This window comes from Myotis myotis, unplaced genomic scaffold (genome assembly GCF_014108235.1).
Source record: "Myotis myotis isolate mMyoMyo1 unplaced genomic scaffold, mMyoMyo1.p scaffold_m19_p_7, whole genome shotgun sequence".
Taxonomy (NCBI): domain Eukaryota; kingdom Metazoa; phylum Chordata; class Mammalia; order Chiroptera; family Vespertilionidae; genus Myotis; species Myotis myotis.
Window position 1 is genome coordinate 84,791,958 of NW_023416379.1, and position 17,589 is coordinate 84,809,546.

The 17,589-nt window shown below is 55.1% G+C and overlaps 1 protein-coding gene across 1 annotated transcript; it reads right to left on the reverse strand.

Moving 5' to 3' along the window:
- Positions 1 to 1,550: 1,550 nt before the first annotated feature.
- CAPN11 (calpain 11) lies at positions 1,551 to 17,542 on the reverse strand. Its single transcript, XM_036318095.1, has 21 exons — positions 17,315 to 17,542; positions 16,887 to 16,956; positions 14,470 to 14,588; positions 13,476 to 13,609; positions 13,114 to 13,282; positions 10,921 to 11,004; positions 10,740 to 10,825; positions 10,441 to 10,515; positions 10,129 to 10,289; positions 9,721 to 9,890; positions 8,317 to 8,328; positions 7,811 to 8,022; positions 7,230 to 7,269; positions 6,840 to 6,908; positions 6,716 to 6,773; positions 6,532 to 6,596; positions 6,167 to 6,235; positions 5,691 to 5,769; positions 5,482 to 5,598; positions 4,981 to 5,039; positions 1,551 to 4,869 (listed from the first exon to the last, which is right to left on the reverse strand). Exons 1-21 carry the CDS (start codon positions 17,540 to 17,542, stop codon positions 4,843 to 4,845), a joined length of 2,103 nt encoding a protein of 700 aa, XP_036173988.1. The 3' UTR covers positions 1,551 to 4,842.
- Positions 17,543 to 17,589: the final 47 nt, after the last annotated feature.

Genomic DNA, 17,589 nt, shown 5'->3' on the forward strand with positions numbered 1-17,589 from the left:
TACCTACAAACATCAGGTGGTCATAATAATCTGGCTACTCAATATATATATATATATATATATATATATATATATATATATATCCCACGTTCAAAGGCTGTTAAATTGCATTGTTTACCCATATCTTCAGAAAAAAATCACTTCTACTGTCGTGGTAAACAACCTGCTTCCCTATTTATAATGGTCTGGCCCTCTAGCAACTTCAGCGTGAAATTATAGCTAATTTGCCTACAAACATCAGGTGGTCATAATAATCTGGTCACTCAGTATACATATATATTTGTATTTGCATAGAAAAACTCTAGAAAGATGTATACAAATCTACCAGGAGAATAAAAATTGTATGTTCCCTCAAAAATTTGTACACAACTGTTCATAGCAGCATTACTCAAGTAGTGGTGGTTGTGGTTACACAACTGTGAATGTGCTAATGTCATGGAAGCATACACTTACAAATGGTTAAGATGATACCCTAGCCAGATAGCTCAGTTGGTCAGAGCGTTGTCTTCATATACCAAGGTTGCAGGTTTGATCCCCACTCAGGGCACATACAAGAATTAACCAATGAATGCATAAATAAGTGGAACAACAAATTGATGCTTCTCTCTCTCTCTCCCTTCCTCTCTCTCTAAAAACAAAAATTTTTAAATAAGGATGTTAGATGAAGAATGGTAAAAGTTACATCACTTTCACAACCACTGCCAAGCTTACAACATCTACTTTATGAATGAAGGCTTATGTTTTTACACGTTGAGGCTCAACTTCCCAAAAATAGAAATTTAGTAATGTGAGAGGGAAGGATGTATGTCTATAAAAAAGGAAAAAGCCAAGTCAGCCCAATAAACAAATTACATCAAAACAGAGCCCAGGGGTTTCCCCTTTAGTAGGACAGTCTGCTGCCAGGAAACATGGCGTCCTTAACAGGAGTTCCTTGCTAGTCCTTTAAAATATTGTTGACATTTCTTGATCTTTGGAAACAATGTCAAGGGGCAAATCAAAACCTAATATTGAACAAGGGAAGGGAGTGCCACGCTGATGCCAAAGTCCTTTTGGTCAGCGTGACCACACATTCGGGTGGGAGCTTTGAGAGCCTGTTGGGGCCACAGCAGGATACGTTGGCCCTAGAATGCTTCAGTATTTATATGTTTTGAGAAATGACCACCACAATAAGTCTAGTTACCATTCATCACCACACATAGTCACATTTATTTTTAATCTTTCGATATGAACTGTCAATGGAAGAAACATTCAAGTCTGTGAAGAATTTTTGTGAGTTTATTTGAGCCAAAGTGTCGACAACTGCCAGGAAGCATTATCTCTGAGATACTGCTTTGGAGAACGGCAGTTTTGCACCTTGTTTTATACATTACAATACAAAGAGGAGACGTAAATGGGTTACATGAAATCCAGTGGTGATAGATTAGGGAGGCGGGAGAAAGCCAAGCAGGGGAGGGGGACCTCTGGGATTGGATGAAAAGTGAAATGATTACACATGCTTCTTTTACTTAGGTGGCTATGGGATAGTTAGCAATTAACTCAATAACAGTGAGCGGTGCCTGTGCTTTGAGGGGTCTGGAAAAAGGAAAATTACTTTGACATTCTAATGATATGTTATCATAGATGCAAAAAGACAATGGACAGGCTCAGTGAGGGTAAAGATTGACCTTTGTCGGGGAAAATGCTGGCCTAGGACATCATTACCCACCATCAACTGCTTTTGGTTAAAAAGTTTTAATTTCAGACCATCCTTTGTGGTTACTTTAGGTCTCTGAATTTGCAAGGCCGCCACACAGGCCTTCCCTGAGCTTGTCAGGTTAGCTTGTGGCCCCTTTTCATCCACAGAGCTTTTAAGATCTATTCTCCTGGCAACTTTCAAATATGCAGTACAGTATTGCTAACTACAGTCACCGCGCTGGACATGACATTCCCATGACTTATTTTATAACTGGGCGTTTGTATCGTCTGGCCACATTCACCCATTTCCCTCCACCCCTGCCTCTGGCAACCACCAGTTTGTTCTGTGTGTGTGTGTTGTTGTTTCTGTTTGGATTTCACAGATAAGGGAGAGCATACGGTGTTTATTTTTGTGTCTGACTTATTTCACTCCACATTTCATCCATGTGTTGCCATGGCAAGATTTTTAGCACATCTTAGACCCCTCTTTCTCAGAGACCAGAGGATGAAGCTGTGGGTGTATTCTGCCGGACCGAGAAGGCGCGCTGAGCTGTTCCTCTCTTGTGGCTTCATCTCTGCAGAGAAATTGGAGGCTGTGGAGAGGGACCGGGAGGAAGTGGGGGCAGCAGCTGTGGAGAATGGCAGTTTGTCAGAGATGGGATCTGGATTGCCAGGTGGCCTCAGTTGAGTCACCCCAGCGTGAGTCGGGCCAGGTGCCGTCTGAGTGGTGTCGTGCCCTCGCCCAGCAGAACTCGGCGCCATGCAGGCCTGCCTCGAGCTTGTCAGGTTTAACATGCGGCCCCTTCCCCATCCTCGGTGCCAAGCACTGAGCACGCTGCTTCACTTTCCTTATCTCAGTTGTTCCTCCCACCCTGCCCCCACCTCCGAGATAGGCATTGCCACCCTTAATTGACAGAAGAGAAAAAGGCTGGCTGCTAGAGACGGAAAAGAACCTGTCCAAGGCCACCCAGCCAGCATCTCGCCTAGGGCCAGGAGCGAAGGCCAGGCTCCCCAGAACCAACAGGGACTGCCCAAAGGATCATTGTTTCCACCAGGGCCGCTCTGTGGGAAAGGGTGGCAGATGGTGGGGGTGGGGGAAATCAGTCTTTAAGAGACTCCTTCACAGAGTGTGACCTTCTCTCTCAGACAAGACAGCAGGGAGCAGAGGGAGGGAGAGCGGTGGGGGGAGGGGCAGCAGATTCAGTTTAGTCTTTGAAGTCAGTGGGGGGGGGGTGTAGGGAGCGGGGGAGGGGTGGGGGGAGGCTGATGCCTAGTCAGTCACCAGATCCAGGGAGACCGGAACCACACACCCCACTAAGCCTGAGAGGTGTGGGTCAGAGCCAGTGGAGCAGGAAGCCAGCTACCCCGGGAAGCTGGAAGTGAGCACCCACCAGGATGGAGGGGGGCTCATTTGGGGTTGACAGGTCCCTGATTGAAGGGAATTTGGAGGCTGTCCCTATCCAAGTGGCTACAAAGCCCTCATGCCCAGGCCCCAGGCCGGGCTGGAGAGACCATGGAGAGATGGAGGACTGAAGTGCCCTGGAGGCTTCAGCGGGCAGTCTCTGTGGGCTCCCGGCAGGAGGAGGCCGGGGTGAGGGTGGGGTGGGGAGGTAGGGCATCTAGGGCAGGCTTTAACGTCAAGAACTGGTGGACCTAGTGAGGGGGGAAAATAAGACATTTTGGGGGCTTGCAATCTTAATGTGTGCCAGTAACCTAATGCACATTCCTGTTAGCCTATAGCCTAGTCACTGCCACTTCCTTAATGATCTGATCTTGCAAGACCTGTTTACCTAAGTACTACTCCCATTTTATAGAGGCCATAAACCATGAGCAATACACAACCCCCAGACAAGGTTATCAGTGCTGGTGTTATCAGTGCTGGCGCCAGGCCAGGCCTTTAGGCGTGGTCTCAGGGTCCCCATCCCAACACCAACACACGGGGCTTTATGCAAAGCCCGTGAAAGGTCCGGAAGTGTCATCCATATTTGGGGGACAAAGAAACCAAAAGGGTATAAAGGGAGAGCTTCCTTCATATTGGTTTGCTCAGAGTTTGGAGAGAAACGGTCTCCCCTGAGTCACTGTACCGGTACATGCGACACATCTGAAAATAAATGGGTTTTTCCTGTAACTCCGGTACTCCTGTGTATGCTTTGGTCGCCTGGTAAATTCGGTAACACTAGGATTTCTTGATGCTTCCCGTGAGGGCACTAGTCTGGCACGAGCAATTTTCTAACAATAATGATGATGCGAACCTGAGCACCTTCAGGGCAGGAGTGAACTGACCTGTGGCCACACTTCTCACCCCTTCCAGCCTCCAACTCAGGGAGTCAGTTCGTTTCTGACCTGCTGGCTTTTGCGGCTGCTGGATTTTTTTTAACCTTTGAGGCACCTGCCATGCCACCTCCTGAGATCTCAGTTTGAGGGGTGAGATGAGAGAGGAGGCTCAGGGCCCTGGGGACCCCTAAGACGAGAGAGGAGGCTCAGGGCCCCCACGCAGCTCCAGTGGGAGGCTTGGTTGGCCCCTGGCTCAGACCTCCCCTCGATGCCGCTCCCTGGTACTCATAGGCTCCATACAGTTCCCAGGGCCTGCTGTGCGGAAGGCACCCCTGGCATTGCCCTCTGGCTTTGGTGACAACCACACATTTCAAATGCTCCCTGGAGGCGGGTGGTACCGCTCCAACTGAAAGCTACCGGGGCCCCTCTTTAGTCACTGGGGAAGTGACTCCCGCTCCCGCCAGTCTGTTCCTGGCATGGAAACAGAGACACGGAAGCGGGGACCGCGTGTCGCTTATTATATTAATGCCCCTGAGCGGGAGAGAGAGGCCATGCCAGGAGGGGTGGGCAGCAGGCAGGGGTGGGCAGGACAGAAAGTGTGGAGAGCCTCCCCGCCAGGAGTCCTGGGGAAGTCTCACTTAGCCTTTAATAAAGGGTGCTGAGAGGGAGAGGCTGTGGGGTGAATCCAGGAGCCGGGCTGGGGAAAAACAGAAACACTGAGCTGGGTGCTGGGGGCGGAGGTGCGAGGATGGAGTAGGCATGGCCTCGGGGACCCAGCTGCCCATCCCACCAGCAGATCGCAGAGTTGAGAGTGCGAAGAGTGCCCGCCTCTCTGGGCGGTTGGTGGTGGTGGTGGTGGTGGTGGTGGTAGGTAGCCAGGCTCCTGCAGCCCCTCTATCCCCACATGGTTATCTGCAGCCACTGTGGGGAGAGAAGAAGCAGGTGTGAGGGTGGAGGTGGGGCAGGACAGCTGGGGAGAGCAGAGGGCAGGGGAGCCAGGGGCAGGGGTACCGGAAGATCCCTCCCATGTACCTGGTCCAGGTCCAGATGGATATGCCCAGTTTTCTTGGGGTCCATAGTTAGAAAGTATGCTGTTGGGGGAGGGGCGAGGGGAGAGGGTTGAGCGGAGTCAGTGGCTGTACCTGAGAAACCACTCCCAACCAGGGAGGGTGCAAGCAGCTGTCCCTGCCTACCCCCCAGCCCAGCAGGGGATTCATGAAGCCAGGCCCCGTTCTGAGTGATCTCCATACATACACCAACTCATCTCATCCGTACTTTCATCCTGTGAGGGCAGGGCCATTATTACTCCCATTTTATAGGCAAGGCAATGGAGGCACAAGAGAGAAAGTGACTCGCTTAAGGCACAGAGCAGCCACGGGGGGAGCTGGGATTTGAACCCAGACTGGCTGTGCCCTGTAAGGGGGAGTGGAGCGGGGCTTTGGAACAGCTTTCCGCATGTGAGTATGTGGGAGAAGGCCAGTGGTCCCGCCTGGGGTGGGGAAGGGAGGGGGAGCGGGCAGGTGCCTGACTCACTGAACATGGCTTTCAGCCTCAGGAAACAACTGATGAAGCTGTCGAAATCCATGAGCATGTCGTCATTTGCATACCTGGCCACCAGCACCTGCGTCACCTTGTTGTTCACCTTGATGCCTGGGAGAGAGAGGGGAGCAGAGGAGAGTCCGGTCCTCTGTCCACTGCCTCCCTCCTCCCGGCCCCAAAGCCCCCTCCTGGCCCCTGGCCACCTGCTTTCTCAATTGCCAAGCGCATCTCGTAGGAGTTCAAGGTGCCCGAGTTGTCCTCGTCACATTCTTGGAAGATGTCCTGAAAGGACCCCCAGATCAGGTGGGCCGTGTGCGCGGCATGGTGGTGGCAATCATTACTTCGGTGTGGTTGACTCACAGCTGCTGCCCGGGACCCTCGGGGCTCCCTGCCCTGGCTCATCCCCTGAGTGCCCACGATTCCTGTCTGCTGGTGACTGCGGGGTGGATTCCAGGCCTGGCAGGGGGCTTGGCACCCTGCCAGGGCTCTCTGTGTGTTTGACACCAACGCTTCGGCAGATCCTGGCCTGTTGAGTGTGCATGTGTGTCCACGCATGAGCGTGTGTGCATGTGTGTGTCTAGTCAGAAGCTCCCCTTCTCGCTTCATCATTAGTAGTCCCCATCCCTCTTGAGGCCCTCCCGCTCTCACCCCCATGAGGTGCCCCCTCCATGCCCGTTACCGTCCATTTCTTGATTTTTCTCCACAGGATCTGGAACTCCGGAAGCCCTAGCTTGCCAGAGCCATCTTTCTGGGGGGTGGTCAAGGATATCTGAGAAGGGAGTTGGGGGGGGGGCATCCTGGGGCCAGGGAAGCGGAGGGACTCAGGGGGTAGGGGATGCATAAGACCAGGGGAGTCCTGATGGTAACTGTGGAAAGAGCCAGAAGAGCTGGCATCATTGCATCATTTGCTACCCCAGAGCCTACTCCCCATCAGGAGGGCGGGCATGGCTGGCCCGAGAGGCGGCCACACGAGGACCAGGCTGAGGGGTAGGGGGACAGGGGCAGGAGGGCACTGGACAGGACCGCCCTCCGGCAGGGGGATACGTCCATGATGTTGATCATGCAGCGGCACACGTCCACGCCGAAGCCCTTGCACTTGAAGTTTCTGACTGTGAGGGGGGAGGGCAGGAGGGGAAGGAGTGAGTGGGGGTGTGGGGGCGCAGACAGTGGTCCAGGTGGGGCCGTGCCGTAGGGGAGTGGCCGGGAGTGGTGGGGCTGGAAGACTCACGTTTGGAGACCACCTTGTTGAGCAGCCTGTGGAGCGCGTACGTGCCGATCTCCAGGTCCTAGGAAGGGGGACTGTCACCCTGTGCAGCCCACTGAGCCCCGAGCCCCCGGCCCTCAGCCCTCACCTCTCCTCCTGCCACTCTCTCAAACAGACGCTTGAAGTCCGGGTCTATGTCACTCTCCGAGATGACCTCCTGGAGGAAGAGGAATGGGAAAGGAACCCAGTCCAGAAAGTTCCTTCACACCCGCCAGAGGCTTCCTCCGATCCCCCCACCCCAGAGCCCCCCTCATCTCTCTTTTTTTTAAAAGATATTTTTATTGATTTCAGAGCAGAAGAGAAAGGGAGAGAGAGATAGAAACATTCATGATAAGAGAGAATCATTGATTGGCTGCCTCCTGAACGCCCCCCACTGAAAACCGGACATGTGCCCTGACCAGGAATTGAACCGTTCATAGGTCAGTGCTCAACCACTGAGCCACGCCGGCTGGCACCCCCCCCCTCCACCCCCCCTCACCTCCTGGAGTATCTCGGCACAGTTGGCTTCATCTAGTTCCCTGGGCAAGAGAGAAGGAAGCTCGGGGTTACCAGGGGTCAGGGAGACAGGGGTGTCCGTGGGGGTGGGCGGCAGGAGGGGAGCCAGTCATACATCTGAAGCAATATGGAATGGGCGCGTGGCAGCTGGGTTCCAGTTCTGCTTCTGCCACTAACTGGGACTTCCCCTCCTGTGCCTCAGTCTCCCTGACTGTAAAACAGGGACAAGGTTGGGGGGACCAGATGACTGCTCCCTGAGCTTGTTATCTTACCTCTCTCTCTCTCTCTCTCTCTCTTTTGGTTAATCTTAAGGATATTTTTTCATTGATCATTAGAAAGAGTGAAAGGGAGGGAGGGAAGGGGGGCAGAGAGAGAGAGACATCAATGTGAGAGACACATCAATTGATTGCCCCTCCCCACTCCCAGCCCTGACGGGGGCCAGGGATCGAACCCATAACCCTTGGTTCACGAGCCAGTGCCCTAACCATTGAGCGGCACCGGCCAGGGCAGCTATCTCACAGCTCTGGAGCAGGTGGCCTTGGAGCAGCAAGGCGGGCCCCTCACCAGGACTCGCTGTGCTTCTCCGTGAAGACCCGGAGCAGGAAGTCGGCGTCCTTGTGCTGCTCGAAGGTGGAGGGGATGATGATGTATTCCCCCGGCGGCAGCTGGAGGTGGCTGCTCACCTCCCGCGAGGTGGTGAAGATCTCCGAGAAGCCATGGTCCGGGTACTTCAGGAAGAACTCCTTCTTCAGGTGAATATCCTGGGTGTCCTGCAACTATATGTGCCCTGGAGGTGGGTACAGGGCTGGCCTGGGGGGGCTGGGGGAGAGGGGCATCCAAGGAGAAGCCTGGCTGGGCAGGGTTTCGGGGAGACATCCGCACCGACTGACCGGTTCTGGACAGCACCCACCTGGTAGTGACCCTAGTGTGACCTCTTTTTCCCCTGGCTTCCACCCAGGGCCCGAGGGGGCTGGAATCCTAACCCAGTGGCCCCCAGAGCCCTTTGCCAAACTCCACCCTTGGCCCATCCACACGCGTCCTGGCCAGGATCAAGCCCACGTCTTCTGTACCTCCTTTGGCACCTGGGAAGGGAAGAGAGAGGAGGGTCAGGTCCCCAGGATGGTGAAGGGGCTCCAGCCTGTGGAAGCCATGTGAGAGGTGTGCATAGTGTGTGTGTGTGTGTGCGCGGGGGTGTGTTAAGGACACCGGGGACTGGTGATGGGGTGAGGCATGGGCTCTGTTAAAAGCCCCAGCCTTTAGAGTCACTCAGCTTTGGCCAGCAGAGTACAGTGTACACAGTTTGCCAAGGGGAGAGTTTTACCAGTGCAGGTTGAGGACAGAATACAGCCCCCAAGAGGTGAGGTGACGTGCCCAGTGCACGCTGCTGAGACTTGGAAGAGCTGGGGTGAAAGTCTAGAGCAGTGGTTCTCAACCTTCCTAATGCCGCGACCCTTTAATACAGTTCCTCATGTTGTGGTGACCCCCATTGTTACAAATTGAACATAATTAAAGCACAGTGATTAATCACAAAACAACAGGTAATTATATATGTGTTTTCCGATGGTCTTAGGCGACCCCTGTGACAGGGTCGTTCGACCCCCAAAGGGGTCGCGACCCACAGGTTGAGAACCGCTGCTCAGAGAGCCTTTTCTTCACCATGAGCAGCTCCCGCTGTCCTGCAGCTGGCGGTGCGGGCCATGGCACTGAGCGGGCACACCGATGTGTTTGCGAAAAGGTGAGATAAACCAAGACAAACAGGCTGCTCTCCAGCAGGGATGGCCAGGACTTCGCTATGCTGATGGCGCTGTAGCCTGGCGGTGGGCGGGAACAGCCGTTCCCCTGGAGGACTGCCCCTAACCTTGGAAATGCCTTACTACAGGTGTGTCTGTTAACCTGACAGACTCAGCCTAGAGGACGACCTGGCTTGTGTCCTGTTTTCGTCGCGGTTGAACCACTGGAGGCTGGACTGGGGCCTGGCAGACTCGGTGAATACGTGAGTGAACAAATAAATGGCCATTTCTAGGATTTTGCAAAGCGTGGTTTGGGAGACACTTGTCAGGGATTTCTCTTGGTCGCTGGAGTCAGTGCTCCTGCTGGGGCACCTGGGGGAGGCTTGGGGGGCTCGGGCCGACGTCTCCAAGTGTCTGGGAACCGGGACACAGGTTCTGCGGCTGCTGCGTGGAAGTGTGAGCTGGGGCAAGTGGCCTCACTTCTCTGGCCGTCGTAGTTTCCTTCCTCTTCATAAAAGGCGCTACTATTCACAGGGGCCTTTGGAAGGATGCCTGGCACAAAGGAAGTGCTACCTCAGTGTTAGATAAAATAATCTGTCAGAAGGAAACAGCTGGCCCCGCCTCAAAACACGATGCACCGACTCCAGACAGAGGCAGGGCTGCGGAGCCTGTGGGGGAGGGTCCCCCCCACGGGTGAGGCCCGGGGAGGGAACAGAGTGGCTGGGGGCCCCAACGGGTGCCCACCTTGTAGAGGACGAAGCCGATGGTGAGCAGCTGGGCCCCCTGGGGCCGCGCCTGCCGCCAGTTCTTCTGCATCAGGGCGACCAGGCAGGTGCAGATGACTTCATCCTCCTCTAGGTCGTCGTCCTCCTTGAGGAGAGAGATCCTAAACTGGGGGTTGGTCCAGAATGTGTCTGTGGAGGAAGCAGATCAGGATGGCTCTGCCCTTCCCAGGTTGCCCTGGCTTCCCAGCCACACGCCTGCCTCCTCAACAGGTCTGACGGGGCCCCTGACCTCGTGGTGGACCCTGACCCCTGGGCCCCTGGGCCCCTGACCTCGTGGTGGACCCTGACCCCTGGGCCTCTGGGCCCCTGGGCCCCAGGCGGGGCTGTGTGGTGAGTCGGTGGTCCCTCCCGGGCCCCCTGCACCCACCGAGGTTGTTCCTGCAGCCCCCCGCTGTGCTGCCCCGCCGCCAGCTGCCCTCGTAGAAGGTGGTGTGCCAACAGCTCTTGTAGTCCCCCAAGAGCGCGTCGGGCATCAGGCTGCAGATCTCCAGGGAAGTGAAATTCCTCATGAAGTCTTGGTAGGACATCCTGTGGTGGAGGGGTGGATGCAAGAGCCCATCATCGGCGCACCCACACCCATGGGACCCCTCTTCCCAGGACCCCCACATCCACCACCCAGTGGGAGCCGGGGAGGAAGCGGGGGGCTCGGGGGAGGAAAAGCCCATCAGGCTGCACTGACCAGAACTCCCCGTCCTCCATCTTGTGCAGCAGCTGCTTCCGAGTGTTTGGGGACACCTCTTCCCACTCCTTGGCACTGGAGCAGGGACAGGCAGTGAGGGGGGCAGGAGGTACCTCCTTTTCTCCCGGACATGCCCTCACCCCTGAGTGCCTGCCTACTGGGGTCCTGAGCTACATGGAGAATCTAGAGGGGAGGGGTGCACCTGGGTGCGCCCGTGGGTCCCTCTGTGGCATGGCCTTGCTCATGGGCCTGCTGTGTGCTCTGCCCCTTACCGGAGAGCACTGGTCCGGGGCACCTACTTGTCACTCCAGGCTCCATTCCACTCCATTCGGCCCCAGGGATTCCGGATCCGAAGGAGGGTTTCCATATTGCCGCGGTAGGAGACCTGGGTGGGGGAGTGGGTCAAGGTCAGGGGCATGGGGGCAGGAGGAAGTTGCCTCCTCACGTGCCCCCCAGGTAAGGCGCAGTGGTCGGACTCACATCCCGGAGGCCGGTCACTGAGTAGGCATGTCCTCTCACCAGCATCCTCTGGGTCACGGATTCCAGCTGGCTCTCGCTGGTGATCTGCGGCACACAGAGGAAGGAAAGGGATTCAGGATCCGGGCAGAGGGATTGGGGGGCTGAAGACAGGAGTCCTTGAAGATTATACTTTGCATTTTCAAAGAACTGAAGATGCAGCTGTAAGACAGAACACAGAGAGATCTCGTGCGCCCGCAGCCAGTTTCCCCTGCTTGGAACCTCTCACAGAGCTACTGCTCAATGTCAAAGCCAGGACGCTGGTGTGGATGCAATTGGCCACTTTTATACAGACGCCCTAGTTTTTACTAGTCCTCATGTGTGCGTTCTAAATAGTTGTATCACACGTGTAGTTTCGTGTATCCACCACCAGTGGTGATAGATCTCCGTCCCCCAAACACCTCTCTTGTTGTTCTCTATGACCTCTTCTTGCTACCTTCCTCCCTAACCTCTGACAACTGCTAATCCAGTGGTTCTCAACCTTCCTCATGCTGCGGCCCTTTAATACAGTTCCTCATGCTGTGGTGACCCCCAACCATAAAATTATTTTCGTTGCTACTTCATAACTGTAATGTTGCTACTGTTATGAATCGTCATGTAAATATCTGATATGCAGGATGTATTTTCATTGTTACAAATTGAACATAATTAAAGCATAGTGATTAATCACAAAAACAATATGTAATATATATGTGTTTTCCAATGGTCTTAGGTGACCCCTGTGAAAGGGTCGTTCGACCGCCAAAGGGGTGGCGACCCACAGGTTGAGAACCACTGCTCTAATCTCTTCTCCATTTTTCATTTGTCATTTCAAGACTGTCATATAAATAGAATCATGCAGCATGAAACCTTTTGGGATTGTTTTTTTTAAAATATATTTTTATTGATTTCAGAAAGGAAGAGAGAGATAGAAACATCAATGATGAGAAAGAATCATGGATTAGCCTGACCGGCATAGCTCAGTGGTTGAGCATCGACCTATGAACCAGGAGGTCATGGTTTGATTCCAGGTCAGGGCATGTGCCCAGGTTGCAGGCTCAATCCCCAGTGTGGGGCGTGCAGGAGGAGGCAGCCAATCAATGATTCTCTCTCATCATTGATGTTTCTATCTCGCTCTCCCTCTCCCTTCCTCTCTGAAATCAATAAAAAAAATACTTAAAAAAAACCAAACAGAATCATGGATCGGCTGCCTCCCGGCACTGGGGATCGAGCCCGCAGCCCGGGCATGTGTCCTGACCAGGAATCAAACCCTGATCTTCTGGTTCATAGGTCGGTGCTTAACCATTGAGCCATACTGGCCAGGCAGATTTTTTTTTAATTCAACATAACTCCTTTGAGATTTGCCTAAGTTGTTCACATGCCAATAGTTCATTTTATAAAATCCTCACCTGAGGATGTCTTTGTTGTTGTTGTTGTTGTTTTAGAGGGAGAAGAAGGGAGAGAAACATCAATGTGAGAGGAACATTGATGGGTTGCCTCTCCCATGCACCCCGACCAGGGATTGAACCTGAAACCTAGGTATGTGTCCTGACCAGGAATCGAACTTACAACCTTTTGGTACATGGGACGATGCTCCAACCAACTGAGCCACCTGGCCGGGGCTAGTTCATTGTCTTTTTATTGCTGAGTAGTGTGCTCCATGGTGTGTGCGCCACTGCTTAACTATCCACCCTTCGAAGGACATCTAGGTTGTTTCCGGGGTCTGGCTATTATGAATAAAGTTTCTATACACATTTGTGTTCAGGCTTTTGTGTGAACATGTCTTTACTTCTCCGGGGTAAGTGCACAAGAACGCAATTGCCGAGTCATACGGTAGCACGTTTGTCCAGGTGCGTTTGTCCAGCTGAGCAAGTGTTGGCTGAGTAGCCATTGCGTACCAAGTGCCATCCTGGGGCCCAGGATCAGGCAGTGAATGGGACCATGAAGTCAATGCCTTCATGGAAGGTGAAAACTGGCTGCAGAAGAGACTAGGCTGTGAATAAATACACAGAGCAGAATTGTGCGTTGTCATTTCAGTGGGGGCCGGGGCGGCTACTAGATTGGGAGGCAGGAGGGCTCACCCGAGGAAGGGGCACTTGAGCTGAAGTGTGCACGCGAAGGCGCCAGCTGTGCGGGTGTCCGGGGGAAGGTCGTGAGGCAGGACCACCCATGACTTACTTCGATGGAGCAGCCCATGAGAGAAGAGCGGTCTATGGCCTTCCTCAGCATCCTCAGCAGGTTCTTCGGGGGCTGCTGCAGCTCGAAGCTGTGGGTCACGCCCCCCGTGAAGTCCTCAAAGCCCTCCATCGTGTTGCCCCCCGACAGGGCCTCGTAGGACCCGCTCAGCCTGCGGGCACAGCGAGGGCACCGTGGGCTCTGGGATAGAGCTGCGAGCTTGGACACCAGGGGGTAAGGCGAGGGGAGGGAAGGATGCCCTGCCACCCCTCTCTCTGCCTTTCCCCTCGATTCCAGCTGCCCCATCGCTGCCAGCGTGCGGGCAGGTTTGGAGCAAGCCCAGTTCCTTGGCTCAGGGCACTCACTTGGCGTACGCCTTCTCCAGGAGGGCACTCCAGAACTCAGCGCGCTCGCCCGAGTGCACAAACAACAGCTTGCCATTCTTTGTGGGTAGCCGGTCATCCACCACCACGTCGACCCACTGCCCAAACTGCCAAATCTGTGGGCAGCAAGGTGGGCCTCAGTGGGCCATGAGGCATCTGGCTTCTGTCTGCCACCCCCTTCCGCTAAGCACAAGCACGCGCGCGCGCACACACACACACACACACACACACACACACACACACACACACTTTGCATGGAACTCTGTTGCACCAGCGCCTCCTGGTGGGCAGATTCAGTGACACGCCAGTGTCAAAGGCGTGACTCCCCCAGAATGGCTGACGAGAGACTGAAAGAGGATGAGAAGCCTGAATTTCACCACCAGCCTCATCTGCAGGTCCTGCCATGGCCTCCAGGGGTACCCTGGTTGGACTTTTGACCTTGGCTGGGCTTTAGGATTCCTGACGTCTTAAGTCTTAAAAATTCTTGTGATTCTCAGATATGTTTGTATGACGTGGTGAATTTATCCACATGTTGCTAAATTTGAAGAGCAATTGTGATGAGACTCCCAATATCATACATACACACATATATGTATATGTATGTGTGTGTATGAGGGAGGGAGAGAGAGGGAGAGGGAGAGAGAGAGAGAGAGAGAGAGAGAGAGAGAGAGAGAGAGAGAGAGACATCGATGTGAGAAACGTCAATAGGCTGCCTTCTGCACATGCCCAGAATGGGGGTTAGGATTCGAACTCGAAACCTAGTATAAGCCCTGACTGGGATCAAACTCTTGACCTTTCGGTGAATGGAACAATGCTCCACACTGGCCGAGGCATAAATGTCATTTTTCAAAAAGAGAAGAAAAAAGGCAAACTTCAAAGCACATAGTCATTCTTTCCCTCCCTCCCTCCATACTTCCCCACCACACACACACCCCCGCCCCCCACAAAGCCTCTCTGACTTCCCATCGCCCTTCACCTGAAAATGGAAGATGCCAGCATAGTTTTTCTTGAAGCTCTGCCCCTTGGGCACCACGCGGTACAGCAGCTTGGGGCACGTGGTGAGGGAGCCGATGGCAGCCAGCAGCCAGCAGTCCCCTGAAAGGCAGGCAGGGGCTCCCCCTGAGCGCTCCCACAGTGTGGGGGTCCAAATCCGACCACTGAGGAGCAGGAGCTGGCTCTGTGGCCCCTCCCCAGCCGGCCCTCCCACTGAGGAAGCTAATGGGGGGCGGGGAGCAGGGCAGGAGGGGCAGCCTGTGCGGTGCGGGTGCAGTGAGCTTCTCCCCCGTTTCTCTTAGGCGAGGGATTTGCCAATGAGAGCCGCTGCTTCTGTTTTGGGATCTGGGGAGGAGGCATTTTTGGCCTCGGTGTAGCTCCTCCCTCCGGGACCTGCCTCCTTTGGGAGAGAGCCAATCATCTCCCAGGGCCCCCACCTCTCCCCCATGGTTACACTGGTGCGGCCAAGACGTCTCTCCCTGATGTCACCCACTAATATTGGAGACCCAAGGGGCTCAGCCTGTACCCCAGGTCTCTGGGGCCAGGTGTTGGGCAGTGTGCCCGGGCTGAGGCCATCCATTGCCATCTGTCTCCTGGGATCTCAGACCCCGTGGTGGGGCTGGGGGGCAGGTGGTGCCATGTGGTGAGTACCCTGGGCCAGGTGGAGGCTGAGGGCCCTGGGTCAGCGTCTGGGATGACCCAGGGCCTCCAGGCTGCAAGGTGCCCGGGAGGGAGGCAGAGGGTGGGGAAGGGAGGTTAAGGACACATCAATCCTCCGTTGCCAAAAGGGCACCCAGGGAGGAGCCAGTTTTCTTCTCAGGTAGCCTGGGGCTGCTCCAGCGCATGGGGCCGAGGACTCCTTGGCCTCTGCCCTGCCCACACCCTGCTCTTCCCACAGCCACAGGTCGGAGGGAACTCAGCCCCGGAGGGAACCCGCCCTGGCCTTCTCCCTGAAGATGCCAGGAGGCGTTTGGAGGAAACCATGGAATAGGGCCAGGTTTAGGGAGGACAATCTCTCTCGGGACTGTGCACGGGAGCCTGTGGGAGAGGGGCCAGCGGCCACGCTCTGCACCTGAGAGGCCAACGGGGAAGCCCTGACACCTGCCTAGGCTCCAAGACAGGACTCTCCGCCCCCAGGAGGCGGGGCCTCCTCCCTCCCCTTCAGTGTGGGCGGGACTTCATGCTGTGAGTGTGTATGTGTGTGTGTGTGAGCGTGTGTGTGAGAGTGTGTGTGTATGTGTGTGTGTGTGTGTGAGTGTGTGTGTGAGTGTGTGTGTGTGTGAGTGTGTGTGTGAGTGTGTGTGTGAGTGTGTGTGTGTGAGTGTGTGTGTGTGAGTGTGTGTGTGTATGTGTGTGTGAGTGTGTGTATGTGTGTGTGTTGTGTGTATGTGTATGTCTGCGTTGTGTGTGAGTGAGTGTGTGTGTGGTGTTGTGTGTGTGTGTGTATGTGTGTGTGAGTGTGTGTGTGAGTGTGTGTGTGAGTGTGTGTGTGTGAGTGTGTGTATATGTGTGTTGTGTGTGTATATATATGTGTTGTGTGTATGTGTGTGTGTATGCGTGTTGTGTGTGTGTGTATGCGTGTTGTGTGTGTGTGTGTGTGTGTGCGTGTGTTCTCCTGGGAATAGGTGGTAAGACATCACGGCTCCCCCCTTGTCTCTCTCGGATCACTCACACCGGGGAAGCTGGCTACCATCGTGGATGCGGATCCGTCAGCCCCGTCCAACCTTCAGGTGGCCGCACCCCCGACTGGCGTGCTGACCGCAGCAGCCTCCCGAGGACCCCGCGCCAGCCCCCCCGCCCCCAGCAGTGCTGCTTCTGAGCTCCTGCCCCACAGAGACTTCAGGTGACAGCACGTTTCTGGCTGTAGGTCACTGAGCCTTAGGTGATTCATTGTGTTGTGGCCAATAGCGAATATACCCCCCCCCCCCAAGCCTACCCCCTGGCCCAGAGGGCGGCGGGGAGGGCGGGACCCAGGTGAGGGGCAGCAGGAAGACCACCTGGCACCCTCACTGCCATCTCCTCAGAAGGGGGTGACAGGGAAACGGAAGGTGTTGTCTGAACCTAAGGGCTCCCAGTTCCCCAGCCTCGAAAGACACTTTGGGCCCAGCCAGCATGGCTCAGTGGCTGAGCGTTGACCTATGAACCAGGAGGTCACGGTTCGATTCCCAGTCAGACACACGCCTGGGTTGCGGGCTCAATCCCCAATAGGGGGCGTGCAGGAGGCAGCCAATCCACGATTGTCTTTCATCACTGATGTTTTTCTCTCCCTCTCCCTTCCTCTCCGAAATCAATAAAAATATATATATTTTTAAAAAGACACTTTGGCACCCCCCACCTCCACGCTCCTCCCCAATTCATCCCCGCCTCCAGGGGAGACCAGCCTCCCTGCTCCCCACTCACCCAGCACCCCCTGGCAGATGTCCGTGGGGCTGACCCCGTTCATAATGAAGTGAGGGTTGCTTGTGATTTCCTGCAGTGAAGGAACAAAGGTGTCAGGGAGCCCAGGACACCCCCTCCCTCCTCCCTCCCAACGACGTTCCTGGGGAAGGGTCCCCACCTCCAAGCTCTAGGGGGAAACGTGGGTAGGGGCCGGGGAGGGACAGGACCCGCTTGGCACAGTTGTAGGTTGCGATAGTGAAGGTTGGCGAGGACTCTCCCGGGGGTTATGAGAGGTTAGGCACGTGCAGAACTGTCCCCGGCCCTGATGGAGGTGGGGCCTCGTGCCAGGGCCAGCAGAGGGCTGAGGGGGCCTGGAGAGGATTGGAGGGACAGGGCACCACGCGCTCCGCCCCGCCCCCAGGCGCCCGTGCTCCCCTCCCGGTGCCCACCCTGGGCCGCTGCCAGCTGATGTTCTGCACTTTTTTGGAGTTGGGGCCCAGGTCCTTGAAGCCCAGAGAAGTGGGTTCAGCAGGAAACGCGGGGTCCTTGAACAGTTCCCCCTTCCTCAGACAGAGCTCCTGCAGGTCCTCAAAGCTCTGGTTTCGGTAGTTGTGGGCGTTGTTGTGTTGGCCCACGCCCTTGGCCTTGAGTCTGTTGTGGCTGATGTGAGCCGCCATCCCCTTATTGATGAACTCCGAATTCACTTGATCATGAAAAGACAAAT

Coding starts and splice junctions, on each gene's coding strand:
- CAPN11 (XM_036318095.1), bottom strand. CDS start 17,542: ATGGCGGCTCACATCAGCCACAACAGACTCAAGGCCAAGGGCGTGGGC. Junction 11,005..13,113: donor TCATGGGCTGCTCCATCGAA/GTAAGTCATGGG, acceptor TGTGTGCCGCAG/ATCACCAGCGAGAGCCAGCT. Junction 10,516..10,739: donor AATGGAGCCTGGAGTGACAA/GTAGGTGCCCCG, acceptor TCCCTGCTCCAG/TGCCAAGGAGTGGGAAGAGG.